We start from the raw sequence: 11,958 nt of genomic DNA, 5'->3' as shown, positions 1-11,958 counted from the left end.
AACCAACTTATACACTCATATTTTGAATTAAAATTAAAAACAACAAAAAAAAAAAAAAAATACGATGTTACATATGAGCTAGTGAAAAAACAAAGATGATGTATATAATATAAGCATCCAAAATTTATCCCTTGAAAGGGTTAATTTTTATCATTACTAACAATATCAACATTTTTAATAAAAAAACAAACAATTTTAGTTTTTTTTTAATAGGAAAAATAAAAAAACGGGTCCACGGATCTGGATCCGGGTCTAGGGCCCAGACCAAGATCCAGATCCGTTTTTGTCAGCAGGACCCAGATCCGACCCGGATCCGTTGGGTCCAAAATTTGAAGACCCAGATCCGTGAAAAATGGATCTGGATCCACGGATCCGGGTCGGGTCCAGATCCATTGCCATCCCTAATTGGACCGCAAAAAGGTTGGATTATTATAATCAAATTTTCCTATTATAATTTGTCGTGGTTTTGAATCTATATGGGCTGTTGCTGTGGGTTTCAAATTTTATAAAGTTGTAAACCTAATTCAAGTCAATATAGGTTTATCATTTATGGAAATCCTCATGTGTTAATAATTGATTGGTTTATTCCTATCTTTACCTTTATAATTTATATATAGAGAGAAAAATACTGCGATTAATTTTAATTTTGATTCGTTTTGGCAGGCTCAAATTGACAAATTAATAAAGGTATGTTGCCTGTTTATCTTTTCAATTTAATTACCGTGTACTTTTTTAAAAAAAAAATTATTAATTTAATATAAGAGATTAATTTGGAATTTCTGGCATGGATTGTATTTGATTTATGGATTCTTTGGTTATGAATTTAGTTTGTTGAATTTGATTTTGAGAGTGTTAATTTATGTTTTAATGTAGATGTGCGATTGGTCCTTGTTGCCCTCTGATATTCTTGTTGGAATCGCTTTGAAATTGGATTTGATTGAGGAAGTAATTTGTTTCTCCGCTGTATGTCATTCATGGAATCATGTTTGCTCATCCATGGTTAAAACCGAATGGAGTCGCGCAGATAAACCAAATCCGCCTTGGTTACTGCTAGCAGAGCCTAATCTGGAGCAGGGCAATGATGGCAAGTCTAATTGTAGAAAAGTATTCAGTATCACCAAAAACAGGTGCTACGACATGGTGCTTCCTGAGATTACTGAGAAAAGATGTTGGGGTTCGTCTTATGGGTGGATTGTGATGCATGACTTCAACAAGAATGTTAAGTTGTTTAATCCTATTACTAAAGCTCAATTAAGCCTTCCTTCGTTATATGATTTGCCAACTTACTCAGACGACTACTTCCCTGGTGAAGAATACGGATCGTCAGACGATGAAGACGGATCATCAGACGATGAAGACGGATCAACAGATGAAGACTATGATCTTGTGGGGATAGAGAAATATCCCTGGGCTATGAAAGTTTTAGTGCGAAGATTCATTGTATTAAAGATTCCTGGAAGCAACAGCATTGATGAGTTAGTTGTGTTTGCGATCCATTTCCCAATTGATAGTATAGCTTTTGCTCGTCCTGGAGACAAAGCGTGGACTCAAGTAGTTGAACCATGGCCACAAAATCGAGCCCGTCCTTTTATTCATCAAGCCATGGTTTGGGATGGAAAAGTAATCATCTTGTATGGTACTATTAATCAATCTCATGATGCAGCGATTGCATATTGTGATATTGCTAGTATCGCGGCTAATTCTAATCCTGTCAAGGCTAAAGATTATGTTACCATTCCCTACCATATGTGTAGAGCAGCACCATCAGATTTGTTTTTTATGGATGGAGAGATTTATATGGTGGAGTTAGCTGGTGATTTGCTTATAGTCTTACGCCAAAGAGAGTCTGGTATTTCGAATGATTATCAAGATGGTCAAAGTGAGTTTATATACCTCTGGGAGAATAAACATTGCTACCGTACCATTGATTTCAAGGTCCATAAGCTTGTTTGTGACCCAACATCGTTGTCGTGGGAAAATGTCGAGGATTTGGGGAATTATATGTTATTTGTTGGTGATAATTATGCTACTGCTGTTCATATATCTAAGGCTCCAAATTGCCAAAAGAACGTTATATACTTTATTGACGATGAATCAAGAACATATTGGTCTGCTTCGTGCGGAACTGAAGTCCGTGGACATGATATGGGTATGTTTGACATGGCATCCGGAAAAATTACATCATTCTATGATGGTGGTGATACAATTTCCAACTACTTTTCTCCTATATGGTTTATGCCCAATTTTTAATTGAATATTGTACTTTGTCTATATATTTGTGTGTTTTTTCCCGTAGAAAACTAGTAATCATACTCCGATAATTAAATCATATGAAAGATCCAATATCACCAAAGTAATAAAGGTTTGGGGATGAAACTCTAATTAAGTACATACTCCACATTACACCCGGTCTTCCATCTCACAAGAGCCACAGTATTACCATTACGCTTAATGTGGGAAAAATACGTATATCAACAGACAAACTATCTTTTCTAATATGTGTATGTGAACAATCTTTTAAGGTCTTTTTTTGTTTTTTTTTTTTTTCTTAAACTAGTAAAATGGGAAAAGTAGTTTTTCCTTTAAAAAAAAAAAAAAGAAAGAAAAAGAGCAAAGTAGCATATGTCATTATGTGGAAAGGATTTTTCCTCCAACCAAATACAATTAAGGCCCTAATCAGCAATCACCGCAGAGTGACCACAAAAGGTATAAGTATTGAGCATAACCTTGTACTCCGTATAAACTATCAATGATAATCTTGAGATCAGAAATTCTCGCACTCAAGAAAGATGAGAATAATCTCAAGAAACAGAATTCTGAAAGATTTGACATGTCTAAGTTTTTTCCAGCATAAAATTAGTTCTACTGAATTCTAAATCTCTAAGACCATTCTCTGATTTGATCTCTGCTGGTAAGAGAAAATCTCATACTATTCATTTTTTCTTCTTTGGTTCCTTGTTATAGTCATCTACTAGCCCCTCGACATCTTTCCAGAATAGACCTTCCACCAAAACTCCATCCTTGGTGAACCTATAGGATTAATCAAAACAACACAAATAAGCAATCAAAACAACCTCAGTGTATGAATGTATGAAAAGTATGTCTTCTAGAGTATGTAGAGAGAAACCATTTGGTGACACTCTTAGTCAATTCAACAGGTTTGTGGGCGGAGATTGATTTTGGATCAGCGCTTTCGATTGTCAATGTGTACATATCAGAGAACCTTGGTAATTTTGAAGATATGACAAGGCCTGTAGCATTGTAAGATCCCTGAACATAGGCAAAATGAAATCAGAAATCACACATTATATAATAAGCTATGAAACTCTGCATATGCCAACAATGTCACACATACTCATAAAGAGCAAAGAGGGAGAGCACTAAAAAAACAAATGTTGTGCAGATGAAAGCTCGTTCAAATTACAAAGTAAAGCCTCCTTCAAATTTCAATGGTGCAAAAAGAATAACCCCACATCTGACACTAAATCTTCATTCAATCAGATATCTATTTGCCAAACATAGATGGACACGAAGCATGGACAACACATTCCATATGTGAATAAATTGCAGGGTGAGCCTGAAAAGATATTACTAAGCCCCAAATACTTAGCAGACTGAAACATACAGTACCCAATCCAAGGTTAGAAAATAAGAGGAGATACAATAGTTGACAGGTCAGCAAAAGCCACAGAAAACGTGAATTATTAACAAGAATGGTTGCTCATAGATGGTCAGATTCTCTATGGAAACAAACTCCGCTAATCTATTAGAGTAAGGTTAAAGAGTTTCATCACAAATCTATAGGAAAAGCTGCATATATTGATTCCCTTACCCTAGCATAGTGAGAGCCTTGTAAGAGGCATTCAATAGCTGTCAGCACGAGACAGTAAAGATGTTAATCACCAATTTCAGATACCATGTTCAGAACAGTATATTATACAAGTATATAATACTGGAATCAATAAACCATCCTTAAAATACAGGACAGGCTACAGAATTGTGCCAACTGTCGACATATATTTGCGCGCTGCAAATTCTAGATTCACCCAAGTATCTTTTCATCCAAGGACAAAACTATACAGCAAAGAAACATCTTATAAATGGATCAGTCAACAATTTGAACAAGCTGTTTAAAAAGCGAAACCTTTTCATCCCAGGACTACTAGATAAGAAGAGGCGTATGATTTACATCAAGACCATTAATTTAGATGTTCAGCCCCTTTAGGATTAAATGCTCCACATATACTAACTATCTGGAAGACAAGATCGAAAAACAATGGTTGAGACTTGAGACACAATGAAGCATAACAATGGTTGTTTCCTGAAATATTTAAGGATATTCAGATCCTTTTCATGATTACCACTTACAAATTAGTCAAACACTTTGATTCCTATACATACCAAACAAATAAATTATCATCAAGTGACCTAGTTCAATTATAAATCCATGAATGGATGATGATATTGATTTAGAGTTGAGCAAAACGCATCATTTGTACATTAAAAGACTATTTTATTTTGTATAAAAAGTGCCTTGGTCTTTCACAACCTTAAACATCATGAGATTGATTCATGACTGTATAAGACTAAAACACTCAATGAGAAGCTAAACTTATACGGGAATCACACTTTTATCAAGATAATATCAATTGAATCACATTCTGGCAGCAACCCAGCAAGAAAATAATTCATATTGAAAGGATAGAACGATGTATTTTCCATGATATAACCTCCAATTTCCGAACATTAACAATAAAAACAATAAAAGACACACAAACAAACATAAATTGATTTTATAAGATTCTAGATACCTACCGATGGAGGATAAGTAAACATTATAGCGTTCTTTTCCTTTTTGTAAATGATCAGCTGCAACAAACCATTGAAGACGATATATGTGCAGGGAAGTCAAGGATTAAACATCATTCCATACTTAGACATATTGACACAGCAGTTACTGTAGCTTGATTGCAGGTCAGAATAACATGCATTATTTTCTAGCTTATTAGCCTTGGTACCCTGAGACTTGCATAAAACTACTGTCTGAGAGGGTAACATTTATGCCATAGAAGGAAGGCTGATAACCAGTAAGTGCAAACTGCAAAGTCCCTTAAAAACAGGGAAGCCACCAATAACCTACAAGCAATAATATAGCTACGACACAACAAGCTCTAATTAAAGGCTAAATAAACTAACATCAATGTCCAACACTCCAACATCAAAAGCTCTCCAAAGACTCCTATGCACTTATATAGCTATTCAAAACGACTCACAAGGCAAGCCTACAGGTCTAAATTTACCCAACCATATTACATTCTACATAATATTTAAAGAGGCTCCTAATCCCAATCTATTGTTTCCTGTGTAACTCAAGACTGCAAGCCTCATAGCACACATACTCAATCCATGTGTCAAGAAAAATATTAATAGCACTATAATAAGTGGTCTTGACAAGCATGAATTGAAAATAACAATACCACACACTTTTGACTCAAAGTGGCTAAGCTCTTAAGAGGTCGAGATTCATAATAAACCCAACCTTTCTAACCAGTTAAGACTTAAACATATATGATGACACCTGTTTAAAAGAAGCTAATTCACAGCTATCCTGCAAAGAAGAATTTGTAACATAAAGATGGGGAACAAACTCCGATTCCCTTGTAGCTATGGACTTCATAGTTACCATGGATCAGGGACAAACCCAGACAGAATACAATATCACACCCAATAATTACAATACATACAACCTAAGTTTGTAATTCCATGTTAACAACACTGTTACTTTGCTAAAAATTGGTGAGCAATGTTTGCAATATGTAACCAAGATAAGTGGTAAAAGAGAAGCAATAGCATGCACCAATAGTGTTTACAGTAGCACACAATCTAGTAAGAATAAAAAACAAAACTATGAAAGAAAAGGATATAATGTGATGCATCCGATCAAAAAATCCTTGTTCTCTGGGAACTTCTTAGGATAAAACTGTGCCACCAAGGCAATGGCTATGATGAAGGTTCCCATCAACAATCGTACATTGCTCATCCTAACATCCTCCACATATCCACGATTCTTAACAACCTGGAAAAATAATAAGCACATTGTCATAATCTCAGGAGAAATGCAGCTATCTAATTCAGCCAAAGTTCCATTACTCCCTACTCACAATTTAGCACCTTTAACAGTCCAAACAACGAAATTATCACTATCAACTATAGAAACTCGACACATTACACATTATGGTCAGCAAGAAAGACTAATTTAGTTGTAAGTTGTAACTATTGTATAGTTGGTTAGAATACAAAGACAAACTGTCTGAATCTCGACTTTTCCATTGGGATGCGATAAGCCAATGGCAAAGTCCTAGTATACCCAGCTTCTTATCATTCCAGGCAACAATGATTGCCAGAATTCGTAATCTAACCATCTATTTTCCAAAATTTGCATAGAGCCAATATGTTTTTCCACATTCACCACCTAAAATCCAATTCGCATCCCAAAATTTAAATCCGCAAAACAAAATCATCTTTGTACACTAAAACTTTATCACTCAACTGAAATCATAAAACTCATACAACTCATTAAAATCACAAACTGCAGATTACCAAACCCTAATTGCAAACAATCGATACAGAATCCCAAATTGTCATAAAATTCGTTCAATTCGGAACAATCCAGAGGTACAGAACATCAAAATCGTTCGACAATTAATGAAAATACAATCAAAATCGGATATCAAGATAAACAAACACAAATTACGAAAAAAAAACGTTTTTTTTTTTTTTTTTTTTTGTAAATTGAGATGAAAAATAGAGATACCTCAGTAGCAGATTCATCAAGGATGTGTTTGAGAGAATTATGATCCAACAAATTGGCTTTTTTAGGGTTTTGCTGCTTCGTCGAGGTGGTATTTGTTTCGTTCGACATTTTCTCTCTCTAAAAAATTGGTGTGGAGAAATTGAAGTGTAGTTGTAGCTTTGAATTTTCTCTGATCGAAACGATTTTCTCTTTCATCGATTAAATAGGATTTGCGTTTGTAGAATAATGGCTGATTGCAGTGGGAAATTTAAAGGCCAAAAATAATAGAAAAAAATGCTCTCGTTGAGAGTCGAACTCAAGACCTCCCGCTTACTAAACGGGTGCTCTAACCAACTGAGCTACGAGAGCTACTTATTTATTTGATGGAGTATTTTCATTTAGATATCACTTTCTTCTAATTTTTTTTTTTTAAAAAAATATAAATTCTATCTTTTACTTGATTCATTTTGACTTTTACACCATTCACTATCCCTACTTTAATCGGATTTTGTGAATTATATGTAAAGAAAAAACATATATGTGGGATTTTATTAGAATTGTCTCAATATATATTATCACAATCTATAACTTTTATAATTTACTTATGCAACATTAAATTTATTAATGGATAAAATTGAGGCATTATTCCCTCCTAGGGTTATTAGATTACACCAACTCCATCCAATAAAGGAATGAAGACTCACATAAAGCAAGACATCCAAGACTAAGAAAGAAATAGAAATCAATACATTACTTGTTTAAGGGGAGAAGAATTAGGCTGTTGTAAAGGCTGATTCAATTAGAAGGCTAGCAAAGAGACTGGAAAGCCGGGATTAGGAAACACAAGAACCACATCCGATGCCCTACTACGAATCTATGAATATGAAAGACGGAGAAGGAGATCCATGCGGGAATGAAGGGGATTTGGTCTTCCCAATCCCGATTATTTTATGTTATTTATGTTAGCAATCTAGCATTATAACTAACGCAAGGCTCAATGTAATTGAGCTCTAAATAAAAAAAAATATGAAAGAAAAAAGTGAATCACGAAGTTTGCTTCATAGTTGTGCTTAAAGTTTGTTTCACAAGTGCTTAATCTTTTATAAAACACGAGGAGTTTTCTGTAAATATATAAATAAAACTTAACTCGTTCAACTAGTAAACATTAATCTTGAAAATTGAAATAATTAATAAGTTTATTTCTGTCAAAAAAATAATAAGTTTATTACTAGGAGGATTCCACTTTGCCAATCTAGCACAATTGTTGCATATAAAATCACTAATGTAATATATTAGAAGAAAATATTACAAATAAACTTCGTAATCATTTGCAAGTTAAGCATTAATATTAATATACTCCGTATATAGAATAGTCGCCTTTTACTTAACAAAACACAATCAATTTTCATGCCCCTTTATTTTATTTTTTTTCGAGTGAAACCTTGCGAGGACCAAGGCTACAACATGCATTTTCTGTAAAAAAAAAAATGAAATATTCTAATAAATTAGCTTAAATAAATAAAAATGACAATAGCACATCATGGTTCTCTTTTTTGTATTCAAAATACATGTCAGAATATATGTTGCTTTTATTGAAAAACAAAGAAGAATTAATAATTTCTAGTCTGATATATCCCGTGATAACACATGAATATATACATTCTAATATACACATTTACATTAATACGAGCACCTTTGCTCAACACTTTATTTCTCCTCCGCTAATCCAACTCAAGTTAATTTGTGCGAGATTTATTTTTTTCATTTTTTTTTTATTTTGAGAAATGCGAGATTTAATTTTAAAAAGACCTTCTATTTTTTTATTGTAAAAAAAAGGGGGGGGGGGACATTTTTCTTAAAAAAAAAAAAAAATAGGAGTATTTTATATATAAAAAAAATATATGTACAGTAAAAAAAAAAAAAAAAAAAAAAAGAGTCGTCCAACTGGTAAATCTTGAAATAAGTTTAAAGTTTTATTACTGGGAGTAGTCCACTTTGGCAGTCTCCTTCAACCGCGTGCATTTCTTGAGTCTCTCTCCTCTCTATCGCCTTCGCCGCCTCATCTCTTTCTTGTTTATTTCTCCCTCTTCACTTTTCTCTTTCACCCCTTCTTCTTCTCCTTCACGCTCACTTTCACAGTTTCACCCACCCCTCAACTCTTGGTTGACTCCTTCTTCATCATTCTACTCCCCTAGATCTGATGCTCTAGTTCCCCTTTTTCATCGCTCTAAGGTCAGATCTCCTGCTTCACTTTACCACTTTCATGGGTTTTCTTTATTTTTTATTTTTTTGAACTTTTTTTGTCTTGATTTTGCAGATCTGCTGCTATTATGCGCTTTGATTGAATACCCATGTCCTCGATTATGGAGATTAGCGAAGAAACGGTTCAAATCAGGGAGGTTTGGCATCATAATTTAGAAGAAGAGTTTGCTTTAATTCGAGAAATTGTTGATTATTATCCTTATGTTGCAATGGATTCTGAGTTTCCTGGGATTGTAATTAGACCAGTTGGAACTTTCAAGAATATTACAGACTTTAATTATAAGACCCTAAAAGATAATGTTGATATGTTGAAGTTGATTCAGTTGGGTTTAACTTTTTCAGATGGAAAGGGGAATTTGCCAACTTGTGGAACTGAAAAGTACTGTATTTGGCAGTTTAATTTTAGGGAGTTTAATGTTGGGGAGGATGTTTATGCTAGTGATTCCATTGAGCTTTTGAAGCAATGTGGGATTGATTTTGCTAAATATAGGGCGGAGGGTATCGATTCGAATCGATTTGCTGAGCTTCTTATGTCGTCTGGGATTGTGTTGAATGATGATATCAAATGGGTTACATTTCATAGTGGGTATGATTTTGGGTACTTGCTTAAGTCGTTGACTTGCAAGGACTTGCCCGAAACGCAGGCCGGGTTTTTTAACTTGATCAATATCTATTTCCCTTTTCTGTATGATATTAAGCATTTGATGAAGTTCTGTAACAGCCTTCATGGTGGCCTTAACAAGCTTGCCGAGTTGTTGGAGGTCAAAAGAGTTGGGATTGGTCACCAGGCTGGGTCGGATAGTTTGCTCACTTGTTGTGCATTTATGAAGTTGAAGGATAATTTCTTCGGTGGTAGCACTGAGAAGTATGCTGGTGTTCTATATGGCCTCGGCGAGGACAGTTAGGGTTTATGCCTTTTGTTTTTAACTCTTTTTAGTTAAAAAAAGAAATAGCATTGACCAAACCAAACCAAACCAAGCCATTGTTGAATTATTATGTCTGATTTAGTCTGTTGTGGAGTTTCCCATTTGTATTTGTACACAATTTAGTTCAAGGGTATTGTTGTTCTTACTTATAAGAAGAAGGGTGTCCATCGCTTTGTAGCTTGTGTAGTAGAGTCCATCATAATCAATGTAACGGAAACCTCTGCTCTTTTAGGAGCATAGTTCTCTGTAAATTAGAACAGTCACTTGTTCAACATGAATCTAATCATGCTTACCTTCTTTTCAACTTTGTCCTTTGTTTCTTTAACGCAGTTCTTTTCTTTTGAACAATTGGTATTAAAATGATACCAAATGGTAAAAGGGAGATTGTCCAAACTTAGTTGTGAGTCACAATTATAGATTTTATTAAGAATTTCGCTCAAGATATCGTGCTTACTTTTTAAAATAATGTTGTCCTTTTGTCTTCACAATATAATGTTGTGCTTTCATTCATTAGTTATGGTACATAATTTGCTGTTTTGTATTCCCCTTCAGATTTTATTGTTTTATTGACAATGTATAGTAATGAAAGTTTGGAGATGTTTTTACCATGCTGTGAAATGGTGTTGGGGTGACTAAATGTTTAATTGTTCTACACTATGATTCGTACTGGTTGTCTTGAGTCCTAGTTATTATCTCATGTTTTGGACTGCGTACTTGTTGATCTGTTGCAGCTTTCTTTTGATGATGTTGTTTCAGTAATGCTCTGTCATGTAAATCTCAAAGCCATTTCTAATACACAGTGCATTTGTTTTGACATTTTTCTGCATATCCTAGTATACCAAGCCATCAGCAATTCAGCATGGTTGACTTAAGTATGAGTGTCTTACTATCTGTTTGATTATTGAACACCAAGTCTGCCTTTTTCAGGAGTGTACACCGTTACAGTTTTGTTTCTGAATACAATAAATTTATGCAGGTGAGATGCATGACTTTATCTTTTTTTCAATTTTTTTTGGGGGTGTAAGAATGGCTTTGATTGTGGCTAACTGATACGGTTTCAGTAAAGATGCTGATTTCTTTGCTCAATCTTTTACTGTCTCTTTGTTGCCTGGTGTTTACCTGGCCATGTTATTAGATTATCTGGTGGAAGTGAAACTGTAAAATTTCTCTATTTTAGTATATATTTAACGTTGTGTGCCTTAGTCTTTTGTTACTTAAAAGCTTATCATTAAGAAAGATTTTATAGAGAGATATAACTTATACATGTTAACAATTTTACTTTTATTTGTATGTTGCTCACTGATTTAGATTCAGTCTCACTTTGAGCACCATTTTTTCTGGGCAAGATGAATTGTTCTATTAAAAGAGTATCATGGAATCAAGAACTTGCTTGTTGATGCTGTAAGTTTGTTTGGATTGATTGCAATAACTCTATGTGACAAGAAAGATCACCTGAAGTCTGCTCATTAATATTTAATAGATGAGCTTGTTGTTTTTCATGTAGAACAATCACGTACAGGCTGATCAGATGTGTTGTTGGTTTGTTTTACTAGTTCCTGATTGATTAATTTTACAAAATAAAAAAGTTACTTGAGTTCCAATTCTTTCTCTTTCACTCGTGTTGTTTTTCCACTTTGTGGAGACAGCTAGTGTTCAGCCAATTTTATCAGAGTTGTTTTGCTCACTTTGACTATAAATGAATCATGGTGTCTTAGAACTGAGTCAAAATCAGTCAGCAATATACAGATTTCAGACTGGCTAGATTTAGCTTCTTTGCTTGCCTGTCCGCTGTGCCTGGCTGCTTTTTATTTTTATTTTTTTGGTCCTTGCCTCACAGATAGGTCTTGCTCGATTAGATTCTTAATTTTATGCTACAGTGTTAGATTGAAATTTGTTGTTCACGCAAGACTGAATAATTGAATAAGCTTTGGAGCTAAATCTAGATCAGTCTTTTTTCGTGTTGATTAGGCTAGGTGC

At 34.3% G+C, this 11,958-nt stretch overlaps 2 protein-coding genes, 1 non-coding gene and 1 pseudogene across 4 annotated transcripts; 2 read left to right on the top strand and 2 right to left on the bottom strand.

Annotated features, from left to right (window-relative positions):
- Window positions 1–466: 466 nt before the first annotated feature.
- Window positions 467–2,250, top strand: LOC145555543 (F-box protein SKIP23-like). Its single transcript, XM_081617278.1, has 2 exons — window positions 467–687; window positions 874–2,250. The coding sequence occupies exon 2, from the start codon at window positions 874–876 to the stop codon at window positions 2,248–2,250; it is 1,377 nt and encodes a 458-aa protein (XP_081473404.1). The 5' UTR covers window positions 467–687.
- Window positions 2,251–2,598: 348 nt separating this feature from the next.
- Window positions 2,599–7,029, bottom strand: LOC145642501 (signal peptidase complex subunit 2-like). The gene is made up of 5 exons (XM_081693710.1): window positions 6,815–7,029; window positions 5,925–6,076; window positions 4,816–4,897; window positions 3,128–3,270; window positions 2,599–3,030 (listed from the first exon to the last, which is right to left on the bottom strand). Exons 1-5 carry the CDS (start codon window positions 6,920–6,922, stop codon window positions 2,934–2,936), a joined length of 582 nt encoding a protein of 193 aa, XP_081549836.1. The 5' UTR covers window positions 6,923–7,029; the 3' UTR covers window positions 2,599–2,933.
- Window positions 7,030–7,088: 59 nt separating this feature from the next.
- On the bottom strand, window positions 7,089–7,162 carry TRNAT-AGU (transfer RNA threonine (anticodon AGU)). The gene has a single exon. It is a non-coding gene; the product is annotated as a tRNA-Thr (tRNA).
- A 1,690-nt stretch (window positions 7,163–8,852) lies between these two features.
- Window positions 8,853–10,285, top strand: LOC145642500 (putative CCR4-associated factor 1 homolog 7 pseudogene; annotated as a pseudogene). The gene is made up of 2 exons (XR_014115688.1): window positions 8,853–9,025; window positions 9,111–10,285. The product of XR_014115688.1 is annotated as a putative CCR4-associated factor 1 homolog 7 pseudogene (transcript).
- The last annotated feature ends 1,673 nt before the right edge of the window (window positions 10,286–11,958 follow it).

Source organism: Chenopodium album, chromosome 8 (assembly GCF_948465745.1).
Source record: "Chenopodium album chromosome 8, dcCheAlbu1.1, whole genome shotgun sequence".
NCBI classification, from domain to species: Eukaryota; Viridiplantae; Streptophyta; class Magnoliopsida; order Caryophyllales; family Amaranthaceae; genus Chenopodium; species Chenopodium album.
Note: the sequence above shows the minus strand (reverse complement) of the source record. Positions and strands in the feature narration are given on the sequence as shown.